The sequence below is a fragment of the Mustela putorius genome, unplaced genomic scaffold (assembly GCF_011764305.1).
Source record: "Mustela putorius furo isolate JIRA1106 unplaced genomic scaffold, ASM1176430v1.1 tig00000224_pilon_pilon_pilon, whole genome shotgun sequence".
NCBI lineage: Eukaryota > Metazoa > Chordata > Mammalia > Carnivora > Mustelidae > Mustela > Mustela putorius.
In genome coordinates, this window is record NW_025421321.1 from 35,778,010 (window position 1) to 35,803,522 (window position 25,513).

Genomic DNA, 25,513 nt, shown 5'->3' on the forward strand with positions numbered 1-25,513 from the left:
TCCAGCCGTAAATTCAGTAAAAAGATGCCAGGGGATTCAAGTCGCTTTCCACCTCACATACTCTCACTCAACTCCTATGACAGCTCACTTCCCCTTCCCATCACTTCCACTCCCATAGAGTCTGAGCGGAGCCCAGCGAGCTTGGAGGCAGGCTGCGGAAGCGCGCGCCGCTGGCTTCGTAACCGCTGCGTCCCGGGCACGGCGACAGCCCCGCCCCTTATCCAGACGCAACCAACCAGCGGCTGTCTCTTTCGAGCGCCCATCGGCCAAAATGGCGGCGGCCGTTGGCGCCGAGTCCGGCTTGTAGTTCCATTGCCTTACTCTCCGGTTGCAAAATGTGAAAGGCGAAGGGGCTGGTAGAGGGGGGCTGTAGGCGATGAGTCGGCGAAGGAAACATGGGGACAGCCCTGGCCTGAAGAACACGCCGCGCAAAGCGGCGGCGGCTGAGGAATGCAGCTCGATGGTCGAGCCAGGGAAGAGGCGGCTGAGGTCGGCCCGCGGCTCGAGGCCCCGCAGGGCCGGAGAGACGTCTCCCCGGCCCGTGCCGCAACAAGAGCAGCCTCCAGCAGCCGCTTGGTGCAGTAAAAGTACCCCCGAGGGTGAGACGTCGGCAGCGCGGCCTCTCCGGGCTTAAGCGCTGCATCCCCACAGCCCCGCTTGCAATGGGGAATCCTAGGGTGCGGGTGCGGGTGCGGGTGGGGGTGGAGTCTGAAGTGTTTTCTTTCTCTGGGCTTCGCCCCTCGCCCCTCGTGAGTCCGAGAGGAACATGACGCCACTACCCCCATGGTTTTAGGCTCCGAATTTGAGTTGTGCCACGTTCTGTTTGACCGTCTACTTGCTGCTGCCGCTGTAGGAATAGGCCCTGTGATTGACCTGTTTGAGGGAAGGAGGGCGGCGATTTCTAGACTGCTCCAGTCCCGAGTGGCCGAGCGAGGAAAACTATGGGACAGACTGGCTGCCTTCGGCTTATTTCCAGGAGAATTGCCCCATCTCGACGTTCTGCCCTGGCTTGCTCCAGTGAAGGGGTCATATAAAAAGCTCTAGCTATCTCTAGCGTCCTCAGAGTTTGGGTGATGTCTCACTTCATGATTTATAAACCGGAAGTTCCTGTATGATGTCCCTCCAAGTCGGAAACTAAGGGCCCCTGCGTATTTCATTCTGGTCAATTTTGGGTGTTGTTTGTTTGTTTGTTTTTCCCCAGAGATTTCTAATAAATCCCGGTAGGAACTGAAGTTTACACAAAAGCTCTTTGTAAAAGTGTGTTCTTAAAATACGACTGTTGTTACCTTATTTGTCTTTAGTTTACTCCCGTGAAGCAATTCTGGAATGAACAAAAACAAATGTTTGTAGAAATTTAAAAGTGATGCTGGACAAAACTTCACAGGAAATGGGTAGCTAAAGTTTTTGGAAGTAATGAGTCTAAGTTGGATAGAGTTCATGAAAGGGGGCTAAACAGACTTTTACTGAAGTTTCTTCTGGGAGCTTTTTGGTTTTTGAAATGTATCTTTAAATTACAGGTGGTTCCCAAAACCTCCAAATGCCAGTGGTAATGAATGGAGTGAATAGATTGTACAGTATTATACGTTCATAGAGCTACTGGGTTATATTAAAATACTTGTTATTTACAGTGTCAAATTTGTGAAGTATTACAAGGATTATTATGTGAAAAATTTCAGTTATTAAAGTAATATCTCTGGGAGAAGATTTTACAATTGGACTATAAAAAGTAATCTAAAGGATATGTGACTTTGGGGTATTAGGAAGTAAAGTAATGCTTTACAATGCAATAATTGTTTTTTTAATCTTATTTTATGTAGAAAGATATGAAACACCAAAGAGAGTCCTGAAAATGGATATATTGTCATCTGCCTTCAGTTCTCCTAATGATCCAGATGGACAGAATGATATCTTCTGGGATCAGAATTCTCCAATGACAAAACAGTTAGGTAATTTATTAATATTTTTATCTGGGTAAATATTTGCCAAATGATTAGGATTTAATTATAGCATTTCAGTAGGGTAATAACAGAACATTTATACAACAGATGTTTTTTGAGAATCTTATGTGATTGTTATGGTACGTATATGATGTCAGTGCTTGGTGATCTAAGCCATACTAATTAAAACTGTTTTCTAAGGAATGACTGCTATTTTTAAAATTAAGTTTTTTGTTTACCATTTATAGAAGTGTCTTTGTTCTTTAGGTAAAGGAAGAAAAAAACAGAGTTACACCACAGATAGTGATGAAATCTCACATATTGTTAATCGTATTGCTCCTCAGGTAAATATCACTAGTTTTATATTTCATTTTAAACCTATGAAAACTATACCAATAGGCCCATATATGAAAAATGTTTGTTTTTTACAATTAGGTTTTCTGAAAATAAAGCACCAAAGGTTACTTTTACCTTTTACACTACTGAAATGTATATTTTGAAGAAGGAATATAATGTATAATTGGCAATATATATTTTCTTAAGCATATATCCTATATTTTAATTTTTTTAGAGTAATAATTTTTACTGTTTTTAATGTTTAACAGTATACAGCATTATTTTTAAAGTTATTAAAATAATAGACAATAAAAATTCAAACTTTTTAATGTTTTTTGTGATTGGTATTTGTTTATTGTCTATAGCACACTTCTTCCCCATTGAAATTGCTCTTCTTAATACTTGTGGACTAATACAATCATTGAGAAGCATTCATAAAAGTAGAAAACATTGAAGTTAGTTCTCAGCCTGCCTCCTATATTGGGTGACCATAATCTAAACTCTCAGAAATTTAGTTCATTCAGTCATCAACTAGAATTACTTGTCTTGCTCTCTCCATTGGACTATTATGAAGATTAAAGGAGATAAAAATTCCTTGTAAACATAGAGCACTTTAAATGTAAGGTTATTTTAAAGTTCATTATGATAGTTAAATTACATGCTGTCATAGAACCATCTTCAAAAGTTTCTTTTTTCAGGTCCTGTACCACTTGAATGAAATAGAAATACAAGTTTAAGGCAGCCTCTATTCTGAACCTATTTACTGTCCTCTCTCCTTTTTTTTATTTAACAATATTTGAATTCAGAAAACATCTAGTTTTTGCTCAGTGTCCTCTCTGTAGGAAGTATGGGATTTTTCCTTGACATACCCTTGGATAGTGACTATATGTTCACCATAAACAATAGATGGCATAGTCCCAAACTGTGGTTACAAGGAATTACCATCATCCAGGTGGAGGAGACTGGAAATAAAGTTTTTCTTAGTGGCTATAAAATATCCAAAATTACAATTAGCACAGTCAAAACAACTCTGTTGCTACTAGCTCTGCATTCCATGTTTGGCATGTCATAGAAATTCATTTTACATATGGTTCATTAGTTAATAGCTTTTATAACATAATACTATTTACTTCATAAGTTAACAATAGGCCTTCATTAATTGTGGGTTTCACATGAAAAAAGCAATAATAAAATGTGTTTGGACTGGCCAGCTTAAGTAGTGATAAAAAGATAGTTGAGTAAATTACTGGACCCTTTACCTAAGTGGGCTGGAAGTAATAGCTCACATAAAGAAATGGCAACAATATGCAAGTGGTAACTTGTATATAAGGAAAAATACAGTAAAATTAGTTGCTTTTAAAGGGTACTCTTTTCAACTAAAGCATGTAGATCTTTGGTAGTGTAAGATTATCATGTTCTCAGAATGACCTATTCATGTTTTTTATTTTTAGGTGAGTAACCCCCTCAAGTAGTTATTTAAGTCACCTTGGTATTTTCAGAGATGGCTTTTTCTTTTTTTTCAAATTATGCACTTCAGTTTTCCCTGGACAGTCATTTAACTTTCTTGAGGGATACTTTTCATATAGTGTTTGTTAGTCATCATTTTTGTACAACTCTACTCAGAATATTCTGTAGGATTAAATGAAGTAATTTGTTTACATACCTTATATAGCACCTGGATTGTAGTTGGAAAACAGTAAATTATGCAAGTATTATTAAAGAGATTTTAAAAATATAACACAAATAGTATAAAAACATACATAGGGCCCTTGTATATATAAAATTGGATATATAAAGTTGGCATACCTTTATTGTCTAAAAATTGAATGAATTTTAAAATACTTGGTAAATGGACAAAGGGTCCATCATTAAATCATTAAGAATATTTTCCCTAATTCAGAGTTGTTGAAACAAGAGTGAAAATATATATTGAGTCTGAAAGTAAAATTATTGATTACTGGAGCTATTGTGAAGCTAAAAATCTATTGTGATTTTAGCTATTGTGAAGCTAAAATCTAGGTTCAACTGGACATCTAAGAAAACTTTGTTGATTAAGAATTTTAAAGTACCAAGTTGTAGGGATATTTTCATCTAAACCTAGTGAATAAATATAAACTGATAGCTTCTTCATGCCTAGCATTTTGCTTAATGCTGATCATAAGATCAGTCCATGCTTTCAAGTATCCTAACCTACTGATAAGATTACTTTTAGCTTGTGTGATAGTTATTTATGTTCATTCTAAGTACTCTGTTCATCCTAAGTACAAAAAGAGTAGAAAATGGTTAAACCATTTGATTTGTTGGTCTGTAACTAATGAATAAATTCATTTTCTAATTTTTTTGCATGATCAACTAACTGACTGAAAGGAGTAGCAAAAAGATCCAGGATTAAAATGGCCCTTTGTTTTACATTTTAGTGGTTAAATTTCTTTTCCTGCTTTCTCTACTTATTTTTGTTCTTATCCCTGCCTTTCTTAGCATCATTTCTAACTTTGCACTTGACTCTGTCCTGAGTTTAATTTAGAGTGTTTTCAATTCAGGTCAACATAGATTGTCCAACCTTAGATAAAGATTATAATAGGATAGGGAAAATTTGGAGAATCAGGTGATACAGAAAGATTTCCATATGTTTCTCTCTATTCTTAATAAGTCAGTTTTCTGTTGGGGCAAAAAAAGACTGCTTTTACTGTTGAATATGTATTAGTTAATTAAATTATTAAAATTAATTTTTTAGAAAGTAAAAATTTACTAATTCTGAATGTTTTCATTTCCTGAAACATATAAGGATCACTTCTTACAGCTTTTTATTGCCATCCTCCACCTTCTCATTTTTCGCGAATTTACTTAGTAACTGTCACCTTACCAGAATTTATTGCTTTAGGAAAATAATTTAGTGTAGATAAAGTTTTCTTTTCTTTCTTTCTCTCTTTCTTTCTTTCTTTTTGGTATATAACTCTTTTTTCCCCCTAAAGTTTTCTTTTCTTTTTCTTTCTTCCTTCTTTCCTTTCCTTCCTTCCTTCCTTTCTTTCTCTCTTTCTGGTATATGACTCTTTTTTTCCCCCTTCTTCTAAAGGATGAAAAACCAACAACAAACTCCATGCTAGGCATGTGGATTGGTGCAACTGCTATTCCTTGTACTCCTAGTGTAGCAAAAGGAAAATCAAGAGCAAAAATCAGCTGCACAAAGTAAGTTCAAACTTTTCATCTTTCCTGAGATTCAGTGGAGTAGATATTTTTAATAATAATCTGTTTTGGTTTTGTAAATAAATACATCAAAATGGCTATAAATTAATTTTTTTAGGTTTGACATGTAGAATTTTAGGCTCACGATAATTGTGTTAAAATTTTGAGTTTTAATATATTAAAATATGCTTAATAACAGTTGAAAATCTATAATGACTCCTAGATGTTTTCTTATTTATAATTTCTAAAATTTTTTTAATAGGTTAAAAACACAAAATCGAGAGGAAGAACTTATGAAATTAGCTAAGCAATTTGATAAAAATATGGAAGAGCTAGATGTGATTCAAGAGCAAAACAAAAGAAATCATGGTTTTATCCAGGCAATTTCAGAAGCAGAGACTTTAAGCAATTATAAAGATAATATGCAGATGCAGTTATTATATGATACAGTTCCTGAAATAGATAATTCTATAATAAAGAAGCCACTGAAAGAAAATATCAAAACACCTATAGAAAATGATCAGAATAACAGTCCGAAGCCATTTGACCAAAATGCTGAAGCAGCCTTTAATGCCATTTTTGATGGCTCTACTCAGAAGTGTAGTGGACAGTTCAGCCAAGATTTGTCGGATGCTTTTTTGAATCTGAGTAACACCACCTTTGGAAAGAAAAGCACTTTAAAAGAGGAGAAAATCATTACGAATGAAAGTCTGCCAGATAAAACCCCAGGATCACTTTTTTGTCAAGTAGACACTCCTGGAATCACAAAATCATGTGTGACTTCTTATACTGAGAAGCAAGAAGCTTTCCATAAACCCCTTGACACATTTACTACCAGCGATTTTGAGGATGATTGGGAAAACTTACTAAGTAATGAACCTTTCGCTATGCAAAATGTCAAAATGTGTGAACTTTTCCCTGCTCCTAAAACAGCCCAGATTGCTGATCAAAAGGGAATTTATAATTTTAACAATAAAAATGATAAAAATAAGTCCAGAATGAATACAAGTCTAGATACCAGGTTAAAGGATTCAAAAATTTTACAGGATCTCCCGTCAAAGACACAAAACAAGGAATTAATAGATTTTGGAAAATATGGGTTTTCACTAAATCCAAACGATAAACCAAACAAATTACCACCCACTGGAAATAAAATGAAATTTGAGAAATCTTTCAGTAAAACTGTTGTTCAAGACAAAATTCAAGACTGTGCAGTTGCGTCTAACCGGACAGAAGATAGGCACACTAAATTTACTTCTAATGTAAATACTTCTGAAAAGTCAACTTTGAACATGGGACATTGTAATGAACAAAAAAATAAGTCCACTTATAGTCAGTCTTTTAAAGCACCTGCTAATATAGATAATTTTGGCTCTGCAACTTTGGGCATTGAAAACAGTGTTTATAATCCAAATCAGACTAATGCATCAAAGTTAGGTTTGTTCTTTGATGACTGGAATGATCCGTCATTTGCCAATGAAATTGTCAAAGCATGTCATCAATTAGAGAATACCTGGGAAGGAGATGATGTAGATGATGATTTATTATACCAAGCATGTGATGATATTGAAAGACTAACTCAGCAACAAGACATTAGAAAGGACAGCAAGATATTAGAAAGTAAACTTGAGATCAATAATAGTTCCAAACATGGAGCCAAAAACATGTTTACTACATCTAAACAAGAAAGTCAATCAGTGCAATCAAAGCATTTGAACCTGAGCAGCATTTCAGGCAATGTATCTTTGACAAACAGCTCACAATTAAATAAACAAGTGAAAATGGAAAAAGAAATTTGTGGAAATTCTCCAAGCTTTTTAGGTGCTACGACTAATTTAAAAATATACTCTAAGAATTCAGATGGTCAGATCAATAGTCTACATTATTCCTGGAATAACACTGATTTTCCAGTACAAGTGAGTAGTACTGAATCAGTTCGTATGGGAAATTCAAGTTTGAATGTGAATTCAGACCACGGGAATACAGAAACTGCTACTTACAAGAAGAAATTAAGTACTCCGCATTTATCCCATAGGTGCACAACAGATGGAGCGAAGAGTGACCTTAACAGACCAGTTAGATTTCCTAAGTACACATTTACGAAGATGAAAAATTCTCAAGTTCTTTCCCAGTTTAATCAAAATTGTCTGTCAACCAGTATTTCTGATACCAAAATTACACAGGGTTTACAGAGAAATAAAACTGCCAGCCCATTTTGTGGGAAGACTGTTCAACAGCAGTCTTTGGTGAAATGTTCTGAATCTTTGAAACAACCTTCAAAAGGTATGTATAAAAGAGTTTTCTTTGAAAATTATCACCTGGGAAAGTAGCTAAACTAGTTATTTGTTATATTTGTGTAATAAAATTTAAAAAATCACAATGTCTAGAATTCTTAAAGTGACTTTTACAAATAATTATGTTCTAATATACAAAGGGTGGGTAATTTATATTTTCGGATTGCATTAGATTCTTTCTTAGCTTTTAATATGGTGACTAGCATATGGTCAGTACTCAATATTTGTTGAATGTTTTCTGAATTATTTCTTAGAAAATTACACTTTTAGGTAGATATAATGCTGTGAGATTGTTTACTAAATATCTCCTTGTTTCAAAACTTGAATCTTACTCCTCTGTTTAGCAGACACTGAGGTGAACGGTGTTTGAAAATTCAGAGCATTCTAATTAAACACATTTTTACTATAATATCTGATATGAAATTGTTAGTTGTGATGGTTAGAACTGTAATTTGCTTAGTCCAACCTGTCATCTTTGGTTCTTCTGATTCCTCTCCCACAGTTCTATCAAGTTCCATTATTTCTACCTCAAAATAATACATCTCAAAATAGTCCATTTTTCTCACTCTTAACCGCTACCATCCTTATCCAAATCAACTTTTTTTTGACTAGATTGTAGTTCTTTTATCTGTCCCTTTTCAATTCTCTCCAAACAGTAGAATAATCTTTTCACAAACAGGCAAACCTGGCATTCCTGTGCTTAACCACAACCTTCAATGCTGGCCTGTCATTTTTCAAATAAAATTCCAGGGGCACCTGGGTGACTTAGTCTGTTAAGCTGCTGCCTTCGGGTCTGGTCATGATCCCTGGGGCCTGGGTTTGAGTCCTGCATCAGGCTCCCTGCTCGGCAGAGGGTGGCTTCTCTCTCTTCCTCTGCCTGCCATTCTGCGTACTTGTATTCTTTATCTCTCTATCAAATAAGTAAATAGAATCTTTAAAAAAAAAAAAAAGTAAACAAACAAAATTCCTACTCTGTGTTGATTTACAAGGTTCTGGATTATCACTCCTTAGCCTCTCTGTCTTCTTTTTTACCTCACCTACTAAGCTTCAACTACACTAGCTATCTTTGAATTCCTTGAACAGAATAGTTTCTTTCCTGGACCCCTGGGTGGCTCAGTCAGTTGAGCAGCTGCCTTCAGCTTGGGTCACGATCCCAGGATCCTGGGATCGAGTTCCCCATCGGGCTCTCTGCTTAGTGAGGAGCCTGCTTCTCCCTCTGCCTGCTCTTCCGCTGCTGTGCACATTCTCTCTCTCTCTCAGAAATAAATAAAGTCCTTAAAAAAAAAAAAAGAATAGTTTCTTTCCTAGTTCAGGAGCTCTGACTGTCATAGTCCCAACTAAAACTACTTCCCAGGATATATCCCCCCTATTCCTGTCTATTCATAGGTGCTTTTTTATCCTTAGGTCTCAACTTAAATATGACTTCCTCATAGAGACGTTCCTTGAACAATCTATAAATAGGTCAAAAGACCTATAATCTCTCTTATTTCCTTCATTTCTTTTACCACAATTTGAAAGCAAGTATTGATTATTGTCTGTCCTATTTGTGAATACCTAGGCCTGTCACCGCATCTGCCACTTAGATGTTTAGTAAGTATTTGAATGAATATCATGCCACATAATGTGAAAATCTGTTATTCACTGATATTGTAATGCTTTATAAAGGGACTGTGTCTGGCATAACTACTCGTACATCTTAATGCCCAGTTTTTTTCACTGCCTCATGTTTTTACAGATGCTCTTTCCTTTACCAGAAACTTAGTGCCCCCATGTGCATATACCAAATCTGCCTGACCATTTTCCACTTGTTTTTTAAAACACAGTATGTTTCTATCCACCCCAATAATTTAGCTTCAGTTTTTTTGGGTTTCTCCAATACCCAGTGTTACTTCTGTTACAGCATTTACTATGCTAGCTTGTAATTATTGATTTTCTTAATCAGTCTTCCTCACTTGGGGCTAACATTAGGATTCTTATCTATTATGTAGATCAATGCTAATAAGGTGAGGGAGTTTTTAGCTGCTTTTAACATTAGATCATTGTTTTCTGTTTAGATTCTAGATGATGATTTTGTTGGCATTACTGCTACAACTTTCCTATTTAAGTGCTTCCACCTATTTTTTTTTTTTAAGATTTATAACAGTAGTATGTTGGTTGTTTAAAAAGAAGGAAAGAAAACAGAATAGATTAATTTGAAGTCAAAAAATAAATTCTCTGTTTCTCTTTCCTCACAGCCATTCCTCAGGGAAAAACCACAGTTAACAGTTTGGAATACATCATGTAGAATATGAAATCATGTATGCATGTTTGTGTGTATGAATACATGTGTATACCTACACATTTATTTAATCAGATGGAATTAAATACTGTGTACCTAAGATTTGGCAACTTGGTTTTGCCTTCATTAAATATAGCTATTTTTCCCTGTCATTCATGTAGTTTTGCTTCAGTCCTTTTCATCACTACATAGTATGTCTTTATACAGATATACCATGATTTATTTAACTGTTTCTCTATTGATGGAAAGTTCAGTTTGGTTGCATTTTTGGCATTATAAACAGTCCTTCAGTGAATATACTTCTACATAAATTTCTCCATGCTCATATGATTGTATCTGTTAATTATTAAAAAATTGATGTAAGATAATGTTTTGAATTTGATGGCTAGCACCAGATCTTCCCAAAAAGTTATATCAGTTTATATTTTTTATCAACATTGACAACGAATACTTCCCTACATTATAACCTAGGTATTTTGAAACAATTGAAAATTTGTGGTCAAGCTATAATAATTTTAAATATTTGAATTTATATTTAAATATTTGAATTTATATTTAAATATATATTTATATTTAAGTGTAATTAATTGGACCATACTCAACATGAATTTAGTTCATATAGTTATAACTATATTAAAGACTACATCTCTGGAATATTTATTTGAGTTTTCCCAAACACTATCCTTCTGCATTTTTTGTGTGGATAATCTCTCTTTCAGTTTCTTTTATCAGTTTGTTTAAGTTTACTGATAGTACCTAATCTTCTAATTAACATTATTCTTCTTGATATTTTCTATTGTTTTACTTTGTTATGTTGCAAGAGGCTCTCCAGAGACTATCTCTGAAACAAAACCCATTTCACTACCTTATTGCTATAAGGCAGGGTTGGATAGACCATGGCCTATCTAAATCCAGCCCATAGCCTGTTTTTGTACAGCCAGCATGCTAAAATGGTTTTCACATTTTAAATAGTCGAAAAAATCAGAAGAGTAATAATATTTCATGACCTTTGAAACTTTCATGGACTTCAGATTTCACCATCACTAAACAAAATTTTATTTGAACACAGTCACATCATTTGTATTGTCCATTTCTGACTTTTCATGCTACAATGACAGATCTTAACACTTCCAATGAAAGTCCATATGACCTTCAAAGATTAACATATTTACTTTCTGGCCATTTTACAGAATTTTTTTTCCTCTTTTGCTGACCTCTGCTTTAGGATAAACATTAAGAAAAGCCACTCTTTCTGTGTAACTTGCAATAGTTTGAGACTTGGCCATGTATTTTTATTGAAGATTGAGTTAAAGGAAAGGCTGATGGGAGAGAAATGGATGTCTCTAAATCAAAATTCCATAGTGTGACTTTATCTACATCATTTGAAATTATTTTCCAAGAATATCACCAAGCCAGTTGTAGGGAACTATGTTCTTTTCTGCTATCATGGATTATTAACCTGTTTTCCTTCCAAACTTACGGTCAATACAGTGCAACTGTGTGTGTGTTTGTGTGTGTATGTATTCTGAGTTTATGTTTCTCAACTTTGAGACTAAAACAGTAGACAATTAGTCAAGCTAATTATAAAGTATCTTATAGCATCTTTCTATAAGGAAAAATACCTACAAATCTGTGAGATAATTAGTTTAGGAAATAAATAAGGCATCAGAGTAATCTGGGGAGTTTATCTGCAATATTTATCTCAACCCTGAACATGCTCTCCCATTTCCAATTATACCAAGAAAGGAAGGGGAGACAGATAATTTATTTTGGATATATAATCTCCCTTAGTTAACAAGGGAAATGTCTTTTAAAGTCTGAACCTTTGTCTAGATGTTAGTGTAAATAATACTTCTCTGCCAGCAGTACTACAGATTTGTATTCTATGAGAGGCAGATTTTACAAGATAAACAGTTTTACCAATACAAGGTCATATAAATATGATTCAAGGTGATGGTCTTAATTTTAAAACATCCTTTAAATGAGAAAATACGTTTGCTAATCTTAAAGTTCGATTCTTATTAGCATTATGTAGATAATCTTTTAGCCCAACGTGACTAAACTGTATACTTAAAAAGACATTCAAATTGAAGATTTTATTCAAATACTCTTTTTGAAATTTCTAATGTTTATATAAAATGTATTCTCTAAATAAAAATATTTGACAGTGAATTATGTGCTTATTGTCATGATAGATTTCACCAGATCACTCTAAAACATTTGTCCTCAATGGCTAAAATGGAAATCTTGGAGCTCTATAGAGGAAAAAAAGTTGATGTGAATATTAATATAGTTATTTTAGAGGGAAAAATAGACTATTTGAGGTATTCATATTTAATTCATTATATTTTGACTACTTTTCTGTTAAAGTTTATATAGCATTTAAATTCCCAGTTTTTAAAAAATACTCATTTTGTCGATTATATAAATTAGATGTCCTTCATCTAATTTGCAAGAATTATGTGCTAGGAAGTTAAAATGTACAGTTTTAATCAAATGAACTTTATCACACTGTGAAAAGGTATATAAAATAAGGACAGATTGATCGGTGCTTGATTTTCCTTTGGCCTAGGGTACTGTGTCTGTATGTGGAATGTTGTATTTAGTAGTTTAGCATGATTTAATAGTTATACCAATATGGCAAGTCTGGATAATAAAAAAGTAAAAATTAAAATTCATATTCAGGATACCTTTATAGTCTATAATAGTAATATCTATATTTTGTTTAATTTTTAGAGGAAGAAGAAAAAAATAAAAAGTATTCTCCTGAAGAAATTCAAAGAAAAAGACAAGAAGCACTGGTTCGAAGAATGGCCAAAGCACAGGCCTCATCTGTAAAGGCAGCTCCCACTTAACATGATTTCTTTTATGAAATATTAGTTGGAAGACAAAGACAGTTAATAGCTATCTATGATAGGAAATATTTTTTCTTGATTTCTCTGTGAGAAATTTAATGCTGACTTATTAAGCATGGACTTTTTTTTTTTAATGGACTTCTGTTTTATTTAATAAATCAATGTTTGCAATAGTCAATGAAATCTTTCCTTGGAGAGGTATGTGGAAATAATTACATATAAGTTTTGAAAATTCAGGAGAGTTAGCAATTATGTTATAGAATTATAAGAGTAAAGGAGTATATTTTTAAATATTGTGGGTCATCCAAAGATAGGTAATCTACTAATTTTTTATTATAATAACAAAGCTTCAACTCACTAAATAAGTATTTTTTTATAGTTTTACTTTCAATAACTTTTTAAGTTTTTTATATACTTCTGAATCTTAAAAATACTTTCATATTCTTAGGAACTTGGTTGGTGGGAAATAAAGGACTTTAATTTATTTGTAAGGAAATTACTATTTTCAGTTCCTAGTCTGAAATAGATCTTAATTTTAGTTTTCTAAAACATAATGTATTTTGGAAACCTTCCACTATTTTCAGGGAAAATGCTGATTTAAGAAGTTTGGGGGGGAAAAAAGACTAGCTATATAAATAATATAGTACTATTAACATTTAGAACTGTCAGAACCTTTAGATGTCATTGGGTCCAACTTCTTTATTGTATGGATGAGAAATGAATACTGTTATTCTGGAAGTCACAAGGCAAATTAAAGCTATGCTGGGATTAGAATGATTTCTTTTATTCTAATGAACACCTAAACAATTACACCATTATACTTTCAAGTATTAATTAGTATACAAAATAATTTTGTAGGAGCATTAATTATTTCATAATATAAAACTAAAAAAAAAAATAGTAACTCAAAGTACATTAAGGACTGTTTAATAATAATGCTCATTGTTTCTTGTATTAAAGAATTCATTCCAGAATATAAAAGTGAGAATCTTTCTCTTTTTAGTTTACCTATAACTATTTAATTTTCCCTTAACTATTTTTCTGACTTTACTAATTTGTTCATCTCTATTACCTTATTTTTTCCTTTATGTCTGTTTAGAATTCACTAAGCCAGAAAAATCAAAGCAGAGGTCAGAAGACAATAAGGATGCTTTATTTGTCTTAAATGGCTTTGGGAGACTTGATGAAAGGTATACATGTGAAACACCTATTAGTGCATTCACCACTATTCAGGTGTCTTAGAACTATTATAATATCAAAATAATTAAATGCATTTAGCTATGGCTATATAGAGACGTATCATTCTGAAAATTATATTTTCATATATACAGTAGAGTAATACATTCTTCCTTAAGGTATTATTGGAAACAGTAGAGATTAGTGGCCCTTCAGTGAACACACAGAGGGCTATGTAGATCATTTCTCAAGGCTGGCTTTTTCCAATTTTTAGGAAATCTGTTTCTACAGAGAAGAGCCAGTCGGTAGGCCTAACAGCTGTATTCCAGATCAAGCCCAACTGCTGTTTATGCATCTAAGGTTGGCCATGGAAAAACTGATATTAATAATGCCATGATCGCAGGAAAGTCCACTGCACAATAGAGCCCATCTATTACTACTCTTTCTTGCTGCAGACAGGCAACCCTGATCCCAGGAAAACTTGGGTTGCTTTATTACACAGTCGAGTGTATGCAGGCATATATCACACCTGGGGAAACAGTGCTTATATCATACTGTTGTCATTAACTTTTACATTCCTGAGAACAGTGGCACCTTACTTATCTCTGTCTACCCAATACTGATACACAATTGTTACTTATCAAATATTTTATGAATTTAGATATATTCTGATGGCAGAGTTCTGCCTCCCCATACTTAAAGCAATTTGACTCTGATTCCCTGAGCTATTCAGAATTAGGAAATGTTTCTAGGAACAATTTAAATTTAGCCCAATACTGATTAGTGTAAGTGACAATTTATCGAAAGTTTAACCATGATCTTCAATTCTTGCCACAATGAGATGATCAGAATCACTTGTGGGACTCAAAAATAAAACAACAAACATGTGTTGTTGTGCCGCCTTTAGACTTCATAAATGAGTACATCTAGGGATAGATTTCAGATATATGTGCTTTTAGGGCGCCTGGGTGGCTGGGTTAAGCCTCTGCCTTCAGCTCAGGTCATGGTCCCAGGATCCTGGGATCGAGTCCCACATCGGGCTCTCTGCTCGGCAGAGAGCCTGCTTCTCCCTCTCTCTCTTTCAGTCTGCCTCTCTGCCTACTTGTGATCTCTGTCTGTCAAATAAATAAATAAAATCTTAAAAAAAAAAAAAAAGATTTCAGATATATGTGCTTTTAAAGTTCATTAGCTAATAGCTACCAGGGTTGAAAAAAAACTGTAATTGCTAAACTTCTGTAAGTTGCTAAATGCTTTATTTACCATGAATGATTTTAAGAAATTACTATAACTAATTTGCTTCTTGAAACTATGTAAATAACACTTTTGCTGCCACTTTACAAAAAAACTGAAATAAGCATATTAAGTGACATTCTCAGGGTCACACATAAAGTAGTTGAAGCTAAGAGTTTGAACCCAAGCAGTCTAATTTCAAAACTGTGATCTTAACTGTTAAGAATACTATCATTCTTGGAAACTATTCATTAAAATCACTTGTCTGTGGAAGTTATATGTACAGGAAAGAATTGCTACATTTCAGGCAAGTGTGACAAAAAACCCCACTAGAATTCTATAGCTTAACTCTAGCTCAGGAAAATTTTTTTACAGTCCTAGTTGCTGTTACAGATGACTCCTATACTGTATGTATACATGAGCAGGTGGGTATGTACTGATTATATGAGTCCACACAGAGATCTTTTTCATTCAACCACTAAACAAAAGCATAGAGAAATACATAAAATGTATAGCTATTTAAAGTGTCTTCATTTTACTTCACTGTTTAGTAACTTCTGGGTGTTCTGGTTTTAAATCTATTATGGAAAGCTTAATTGCCTAGTCTAAGATGAAATGGCATACCTCAAGCTGCTAGTAAAACTCTGATCCAAGTAATAAAATCGAGGCTTCTGGTTAGATTCATACTATATAGAAGAGTGGTATTCTGCATTTAATTTGTTACAATATGTTATTGTTAAATCCAAGCTCACACAGATTGTAGTTGGGAAAAGGAAAAGTATTTTAATAGTATTTTCAGATAATTACAAATACTCTTTTCTGATATTACAAAAAACTCAAGAAGTGGTAGTTTCTTAAAAGATAGCTCAAACTTCTGTTTCCAGCCAAGATGGAATAATGACCGCATATACCCTTCTTGCTGAAAGAACCAAATTAACAAACTACATGGAAAAGTGGATTTCAGGATGACCTGAGAATGAAGAAACAAAGGGAGCCCTACGATTTTCCAGCTTACCGCCTTGAGGGAGTTTCCAGACCATGATGCAAGAAGGAATTGAGGAAGAGTCCAGTAGACATCATGAGTGAGAAAATGGAGCCGAGAGTCTAGAGAGACTAAGATAGCTAGAGTTCACAGGACAGAGTACCTGTGAGAAGAGGAGACTGAATGCCAGAGATCTGCAATGATCCCTCTTGATAATTAAATTCAGTACTGATTAGCACATTTATGTGAGGAAGTGGAGGCTGAAGAAAGACATCCAGAGGAATTGGAGCAAACATTGTCTGGTGCTCACAAGCATCTAGTAATAATGCCGGTTATCAACTAAGGTCACTGGGTAGTAACTCACCTGAGTAGTAGGGAATGATTTGCCCTAGGTTGCACTGCTCTGGGCCCACCCAACGAATCATAAAAGGAAGGTCAAAAAGGATCAAACCACTCCCAGATAACTGCATGCTAGAACAAAGCATAAAAATACTTACAGGAAAAAAACAAATGCCCAGCACCTATGAGAAAATTAACAATGACTGCACTCTAATTAAAAATAACTAGGCACGCAAAGAAGCAAAAGCACAATCTAAAATAAAAATAAATTGAAACAAACCTGTATCTGATGTAAATGTTAAAATTAACAGATGAGGCTATTAAAATAGCTGCAGCTATTACGTGTGTTCAAAACTCAAGTAGAAACATGGAGGATATTAAAGAGACAAAATTAAAACTTTTAGAGATGAAAGCTATAGTGTGTGAGGTGAAAATACACTATATGGGATTAATGGCAATTAATACATTGCAGAAGATTACTCATTAGTGAACTTGACCTATCAATAGGAATTATTAAAAAAAAAACTTAAAGGAAAAGAGCAGTGAGTTGTAGAATAACTTCAAGTAGCCTAATGTACAGTTAGAATCTGAAGGAGGAATTTGGGGGAGAGTATACAAGATATTTGAAATAAATAATGAACTAAGAATTTTCAGACTTTATGGAAACTATTAACTCACAAATCCAAAAATTCAATAAACCCCAAACACAAGAGATATTAAAACTATGAATCCACCTCATAGCCAGTATAAAACCATAAAAGCAATAAAAAAAGAACAAAGATGACTATAACAGAATTTTCATCAGAAACAATCAGAGAAGATAATGGAGAAACATCTGTAGAGAACTAAAAGGAAAAAAACCCTGCCTATGTAGAATTCTATACCCAGCAAAATGTCTTTCAAAGGCAAACATGAAATAAAGTTGCCTTCAGATATATAAAATTTAAAGAATTCATCACTGGCCCTATAAGAAATATTAAAGGACGTCTTTTAAGCAGACAGAAAATGATATTAAGTGAAAATGTGTGTTTACATGAGGGAATAATGAACACTGGAAATAAACATAATATATAAGATTTTTAAAATTTAAATCCTTTACAAGATAATTGACTATTCATCCAAAAATAACAATCTTGTGGGCTTTATAACATAAAAAAATGACAATAGCATAAAGGCCAGTAGGAAAAAAATATGAAAGAGTAGACAATGATAGTCTTGCACATTTTGACATGCATGGATTTCAGTTACATAACACCAGTTTCCTAACAACATAGTTCACATTTCTGTTAACACAGCATATTAGCTGTGAATACTTGGATAAAATACAAACTTTATAAAGCTAACTCAGTCCACTTATCACTACATAAATAACAGATGTGGATTAGGAGGCATGACCAATCATGTCATTTAATTGTGACAACTGCCCAGTTGACGTTATTTCCAGTTCAGAGCTAAGGAGACGGGGGTTCAGTTTTTCTGTGCATATCTTAGGATCTTTCCCACAATAATTATTTTCTATGTTATACATTCAATACTCATCATCATTCTCATGGAACCCAACATGGGGCTTGAACTCGCAACCCTGAAATTAAGAACTAAACCAAGATTAAGAGTCGGTTGTTTAACTGAGCCATGCAGGCAGCTCAGCATTCTTTGTAAATTCATCCATTCTTTTGCTGTGATTGGTTTATGGTGTTACACAGGGCTTCTCCTTTTGGTTGTGCTTTGTTTTTAATACAATTGGACTTAAATAAAAATTTTATATGTTTAATAGAAAACATTTCCTTGTTTGGTATGAAGAATTTAGTAGTATATTTAAATGCAAATATAGATAACGTTGTTTAAGTGCCGAATGGCCCCTGTTCCATTTTTTTTTTTTTTTAAGATTTTATTCATTTATTGAGAGCACAAGCAGGGGGGAGTTGGAGGAGAGAGAGGAAGCCAGAGAAGCAGGTTCCAGGGAGCCTGATGCAGTGCTCATCCCAGGATCCTGAGATCATAGCCTGAGCCAAAAGCAGACGCTTAACCGACTGAGCCATCCCAGCGCCACTACTGTTTCATTTATAACTTCTAGTCTAGGAGTACTCCTAGTCTAGGCAGAGTAAAACAGATGGAGAAAACTCCTTAACACTATTTAGTAACCTTAGATTTCTTTGTGGTTTAGTGCAGTTTCAGCTGTGTAATCTCCCAAAGTCATGCAAGAACTAAAAAATGCTAAGGGAGGAACAATGAAAATGAGCCTTAAAGTAAGGAATATTTTCACAAGACACTTAAAAATACTTCAAAATAAAATTTAGTCTTAGAAACACCAACTAATTACTTTTCTGACTGCCTAGCATTGTAAATTGTTCTTGATTATTTTTTCACATGGTATTTAAAATAAATGCCAAGGAAAGGAAATAAGGTATCTAGTAAAATAGGTGAAATATTTGGGTAAAGTGTATTACATTTAGAGGACAAAATATACATTTAAATGTGCATCCTTTAGCTTTAAGATATGAAACATGCTAATCATTATCTCTACATCCCAGTACACAGAAAGAAAAAATTAAACCATAGGGACAAGAGTGCTTTACTCTTGGGAATTAAAACCCCACATCACTCAATTATAATTGTTGCCAAAGCTCTTGAAATAGCATTTCCAGAACTTAGTAATGGTGTACTTAGAAAAAGAACCACAGTTCTGGGCTCTCTAAACATTTTCAGCCTTGTGGATATGGCTTTTACTAATGAGCTTGTTCAAGTAATTCATCAAGCTGTTAATCCTCTGCTTTAAACTTCAATTGACACTATTTTTCTATAGTCTGTGGTAGTACACTTACAGACTCAAAGATTTTAGTTAATAAATTACACCTTTTACTTGGTTCTACCAATGCAGTTTTGTGATGCTGAAAGGTGTTATTAGTGCTTCAAAAGGGAAAAAAACACCCATATTTCTGAGGGGTAGGGAGTTGAAGTATAACTTTCATTTATAACAAAATATTTGTAGAGAAAAAAAATTACCAGGTAGAGATCCTTGACTAGTTATTTGAATACTTCCAAGTTTCTTTGAAGGAAAAAATAAACATAAAATATTAACTGATTTTTTTAATGTCTTAAGATTTACTTTGGTGAATTATCACCTATACATGAAACAATACCTAATTTGTTACTGTTTCTGTTTCTGCTACAGAGTTACTCCGTTGTCTTAGGCATACCCTTAGTATGTTCCTGCCTCGAAATTCTAATATGCAAAAAGAAATTTTGTTTATTATTCACTTAATTAGTACTTTCATTTATACCTCACATTTCAGGGTCTTTTGAAAAAACAACTAATTGCTAACCCTTAATGGACACTGACATAAGAATTTAATATGCATTATTTTATTTAATTCAATTCTCCTATGAAGAGGACATTGCTTCATTTTGTAGATAAGGAAATATATAAACATAAGGAAATATTAAGAGGTTAACTTGTTCAATACCACATAGCTAATAAGTGGGAGAGCCAGAATTCAAACCAGTCTGGCACAAGTGTTCACTTCTTAATCATTACTCTATTGCTTAGCATAAAAAATATGAAATCCACATTGTATTTATGAGGAAATTGAACACAAATGAGATTAAGTGACTCAATCAATGCTATATTCATGGCTAGAACCAGTGCTAGAACCCAGATCTTCCCAACCTTGTCCTACTTAATTTTGCATTATATAATGCCTATAAAGCTGAATCTATTTCTGTTTAGAATAAGAAAATATAGAAAATTGCTTATAAATCCAAAGGTTGTTGAATTTCACTGCTAAAGGGTCTATTTTTAAATACACTTGACTGAGGGACACCTGGGTGGCTCAGTCAGTTAAATGTTTTGCCTTCAGCTCAGGTCATGATCCCACAGGATCCTGTGATTGAATCCCACATCTGGTTCCTTGCTCAGGAGGGAGCCTGCCTCTACATCTGCCTGCCATTCCCCCTGCTTGTTCTCTCTCTCTCTCTCTGACAAATAAATAAATAAAACATTTAAATAACTAAATAAACTAGATTAAAATATGCAATAAAATAATGTAAATAATTAGGCTATGTTCAAAAGCCTGAAAAATAAATCCTATGTTTCAAAACACTAAAATAAAAATAACTTTGATGAGTTTCTTTTGATACTCTTGTATATTTTAATAAATTGTTACTTTAATTAAGCCCATGACTAAAACTTTTTCTAAGTTTTCTGTAACAATTTGATTGACACAATTTATTGAATGAAACTTCCTAAACTTAAGGTTGTACATAAATATGTAATAGAAACTCATGGGGTAGGGGGGAAATCTCAGGACAAAAAAAGTTTTCTGTTCAATTATACTTTCAGAATTATTTATATTTTTTAAATTGATAACATTTATTAAGAAATTTGTATGGTCAAACCTCTGGGGTGTTTTGGTTTAGTCTTAAGCAGTTTGATTATGGTATCTCTAGGCTTTGTTTTCTTCAAACTTGTTTTAGAATCACTGAGATACTTGGATTATAAATTTTTCTCTTTCACTAAATTTGCAGTTTTTGGTCATTATTTCAGATTTGGTCATTATAGATCAGATTATTTTCTGCTCTATTCTCTTCCTCTCCTTTCCTTCTGGAACTCTAATTATCCTTTTGATATTATACTACAAGTACCTGAGTTTTTTCTTTACATTTTATTTCTACCCCTTTTCCTTCTCCTTTCTTCAGACTGAATAATTTTTATTGATTTCTCTTCAAATTAACTGAGTTTTTCCACTGTTGACTTCATGTGGCTCTTTTACCCATATGAATTTCTAAAATTTCAGACACTGCATTTTTTTAGTTCTACAATTCCCATTTGGCTCTTTTTAAAATAGATTCTCTGCTAATTTTCCTAGAATTTTATTCATTACAAATGTATTTTCATTTGTATTATAGAGTATAGTTTTAACAGGTGCTTTAAAATCTTTGTCTGATTATTCTAACATAGTAATCATCTTAAAATTGGCCTCTGCTGATTATCCCTAGAGATTGGATCACATTTTCTGCATCTTCATACATCAAATGGTTTTGGGTTGTATATTGCACATTGTAACAGATATGTTGTAGAGACTCTGAATTTGGTTATAGTTTGGAAGGAGTGAAGATGGTGGCGAGGTAGCAGGCTGAGATGACATCAGGTCACAGGAGTTCAGTTATATAGTTATCAAAACATCTTGAACACCTACAGATCCAACAGGAGATTGAAGAGAAGAAGAGCAGCAATTCTAAAAACAGAAAATCGACCACGTTCTAAGAGGTGGGACATGTGGAAAACTGAATCCGAAGTGACAGGAAGTTACACCGTCGGGGGAGGGCCTGGCTCCTGGCAAGTGCTGGAGCAACAGAGCAGAAAATCAGAAATTTAAAAGTCTGCTCTACTGAGGGACACTGCTCTAGAGGCGAAATGGGGGTGGAGCCTTTGCGGGGACAGCATAGTCTCAGGTTCCCACAGGATTGGGAATCCCCTGATCCTGATCCAGAAGGATTGGGGGTGTCTGAGTGTAGCAGACCTCGCAGGTATTAGAGCGGGGAAGCTGGCTACAGAGATGGAGCTGAGGAGTGAGCTCTCAGCTCAGGATTACCTTAAACTGTGATCCGTGGCACAGTCAGACCACTGCTCTTTGAGAAGGGACCCCACAAGTGGCAGATCTGGGGAGACTCACCTTCCTTCTCTGGAGGCAGGAAACTTCTGGGTTTGGAGACTCCAAATGGGGCTGTGTGCCAGAGATAGAAATGCTCAGTCACAGGCTGGGTGAGCTTGGAGCACAGCCAGAGACCAGGGAAATGGGAGTGATTGAGTACTTTTCTCTGAGGGTGCACAGAGGAGTGGGGCCCCGAGCTCTCAGCTCCTCTGGTCCAGAGATTGGGAGGTCGCCATTTTCATTCCCATCCTCCAGAGCTCTATAGAAAGCACTCAGGGAACAAAAGCTGCTGAGACTGAACCTGAGCAGATTACTTAGCCCAGCCCCTGGCAAGGGCGGGGCAATTCTGCCTCAGGCAAAGACATTTGAGAATCACTACAACAGGCCCCTCCCCCAGAAGATCAGCAAGAACATCCAACCAAGATCATGCTCACTGATCAAGGAGAACAGTGAAATTCCAGAGGAGAGGAAAACAAAGCATGAAATTCATGGCTTTCTCCCCATGATTCTTTAGTCTTGCAAAGTTAATTAAATTTTTTAATTTTCTTTTTTTCTTATTCTAATTTTTTTTAATTTTTACTCTTTCCTCTTTTAATTTTTTTAACTAGTTTAAGATAAATATAAGGTAAGAATACCTTTTATAAAAAATCTTTTTGAAATTTCATTATTATAGTCAGAGTTTATCCTTCATTGTATCTAACTTTATTTTTTGTATATATACAGGGTTTTTTCTTCTAAAAAGTTTTGGGATACAACTACTTCTAATAGATCAAAATATACCCTAAATCTAACACAGGGCTTTGTTCTAGTCTCCAGCCTGAGCAAATTCTCTCACTTTCTTTTTCTTTCTTTTCCCAACCAATTTATCTTATCAACTCCTTTTTTAGAATTTTTTTTGAATTTTCATCTTTACAGTCATATTCCATCACTTCATTGTATTTACCCTTATTTTTGTATACATATATAAGTTTTTCTTTCTTTAAAATTTTGGAAGTAGTTTCTTCTAAGAGACCAAATACACCCAAAATCAAGTGGGTGGCTCCGTTCTATTCACCAGTCTAATATATATGTATATTTTGAATTTTTAAAAAAAATTTTTGAGCTTTTTTTTACTTCGTTTCTTTTCCCCATGATTTGGGGTCTCTTCTGATTTAGTTAGCGCACATTTTTCTGGGGTCTTTGCCACCCTTTTAGTATTTTATTCTCTCCTTCGTATATTCTTATCTGGATAAAATGACAAGGTGGAAAAAGTCACCACAAAAAAAAAAAGAACAAGAGACAGTACTGAAGGCTAGGGACCTAATCAATATGGACATTGGTAACATGTCAGATCTAGAGTTCAGAATAACAGGTCTCAAGGTGCTAGCTGGGCTCGAAAAAGGCATGGAAGATATTAGAGAAATGCTGTCTGGAGAAATAAAAGCCCTTTCTGGAGAAATAAAAGAACTAAAATCTAACCAAGCAGAAATCAAAAACACTATTATGTGCAATAAAAAATGGAGGTTCTTACTGCTAGGACGAATGAGGCAGAAGAGAGAATTAGTGATATAGAAGACCAAATGATGGAGAATAAAGAAGCTGAACAGAAGAGATACAAACTACTGGACCACGAGGGGAGAATTTGAGAGATAACTGATAACATAAGATGAAACAATATTAGAATAATTGGGATTCCAGAAGAAGAAGAAAGAGAGAGGGGGGAAGAAGTATATTGGAGTGAATTATTATAATTTCCCTAATATTGCAATGGGAAAGAACTTCAAAATCCAGGAGGCACAGAGAACCCCCCTCAAAATCAATAAGAATAGGTCTACACCCTATCATCTAATAGTAAAACTTACAAGTCTTAGTGACAAAGAGAAAATCCTCAAAGCAGCCCAAGATAAGAAGTTTGTGATATACAATGGTAAATATATAATACTGGCAGCAGACTTATCCACAGAGACCTGGCAGGCCAGCAAAGACTGGCATGACATATTCATAGCACTAAACAAGAAAAATATGCAGCCAAAAATACTATATCCAGGCAGGCTATCATTGAAAATAGAAGGAGAGATAAAAAGCTTCCAGGACAAACAAAAACTAAAAGAATTTGTAAACACCAAACCAGCTCTACAAGAAATATTGAGAGGGGTCCCCTAAGCAAAGAGAGAACCTAAAAGTAGTAGGCCAGAAAAGAACAGAGACAATATACAGTAACAGTCACCTTACAGGCAATATAATGGCACTAAATTCATATCTCTCTATTACCCTGAATGTAAATGGGCTAAATGCCCCAATCAAAAGACACAGGGTATCAGAATGGATAAAAAAACAAAACCCATCAATATGCTGTCTACAAGAAACTCATTTTAGGCCCAAAGACACCTCCAGATTTAAAGTGAGGGGGTGGAAAAGAATTTACCATGTTAATGGACATCAAAAGAAAGCTGGAGTGGCAATCCTTATATCAGATAAAGTAGATTTTAAGCCATTATAAGACTATATAAGACTATAATAAGAGATGAGGAAGGTCACTATCATACTTAAAGGGTCTGTCCAACAAGAAGATCTAACAATTTTAAATATCTATGCCCCTAACATGGCAGCAGCCAACTATATAAACCAGTTAATAACAAAATCAAAGAAACAAATGAACAATAATACAATAATAGTAGGGGACTTTAACACTCCCTTACTGAAATGGGCAGATCATCGAAGCAAAAGATCAACAAGGAAATAAAGGCCTTAAAGGATACACTGGACCAGATGGACATCACATTAGAACATTAGAACATTCCATCCCAAAGCAACAGAATACACATTCTTCTCTAGGACACATGGAACATTCTCCAGAATAGATCAGATCCTGGGTCACAAATCAGGTGTCCACCAGTACCAAAATATTGGGATCATTCCCTGCATATTTTCAGATCACAATGCTCTGAAGCTAGAACTCAATCGCAAGAGGAAAGTTGGAAAGAACTCAAATACATGGAGGCTAAAGAGAATCCTACTAAAGAATGAATGGGTCAACCAGGAAATTAAAGAAAAACTGAAAAAATTCATGGAAACAGATGATAATGAAAACACAACTGTTCAAAATGTGTGGGACACAGCAAAGGCAGTCCTGAGAGGAAAATATATAGCGATACAAGCCTTTCTCTAGAAACAAGAAAAGTCTCAAATACACAACCTAACCCTACACCAAAAGGAGCTGGAGAAAGAACACCAAGGAAAGCCTAAACCCAGTAGAAGATTAATAATAAAGAT

The 25,513-nt window shown here is 34.5% G+C and overlaps 1 protein-coding gene across 2 annotated transcripts; it reads left to right on the forward strand.

The window, feature by feature from the left end:
• The first annotated feature begins 232 nt into the window (after nt 1–232).
• On the forward strand, nt 233–18,388 carry ETAA1 (ETAA1 activator of ATR kinase). 2 transcript variants are annotated; one of them, XM_004742085.3, is made up of 6 exons: nt 233–599; nt 1,818–1,946; nt 2,205–2,281; nt 5,347–5,459; nt 5,719–7,739; nt 12,765–18,388. In XM_004742085.3, the coding sequence occupies exons 1-6, from the start codon at nt 377–379 to the stop codon at nt 12,881–12,883; spliced, it is 2,682 nt and encodes an 893-aa protein (XP_004742142.1). In that variant the 5' UTR covers nt 233–376; the 3' UTR covers nt 12,884–18,388. The 2 variants fall into 2 exon arrangements, with proteins under 2 accessions (XP_004742142.1, XP_004742143.1); XM_004742086.2 differs by lacking the exon at nt 233–599 and having other exon boundaries at nt 1,818–1,941.
• Nucleotides 18,389–25,513: the final 7,125 nt, after the last annotated feature.

What these genes read in the sequence shown, in the direction of transcription:
- ETAA1 (XM_004742085.3), top strand. Translation starts at nt 377, where the DNA reads ATGAGTCGGCGAAGGAAACATGGGGACAGCCCTGGCCTGAAGAACACG. An exon ending in TCCAATGACAAAACAGTTAG is followed by an intron (nt 1,947 to 2,204) that starts GTAATTTATTAA and finishes TTTGTTCTTTAG; the next exon opens with GTAAAGGAAGAAAAAAACAG. An exon ending in TTAATCGTATTGCTCCTCAG is followed by an intron (nt 2,282 to 5,346) that starts GTAAATATCACT and finishes CTTCTTCTAAAG; the next exon opens with GATGAAAAACCAACAACAAA.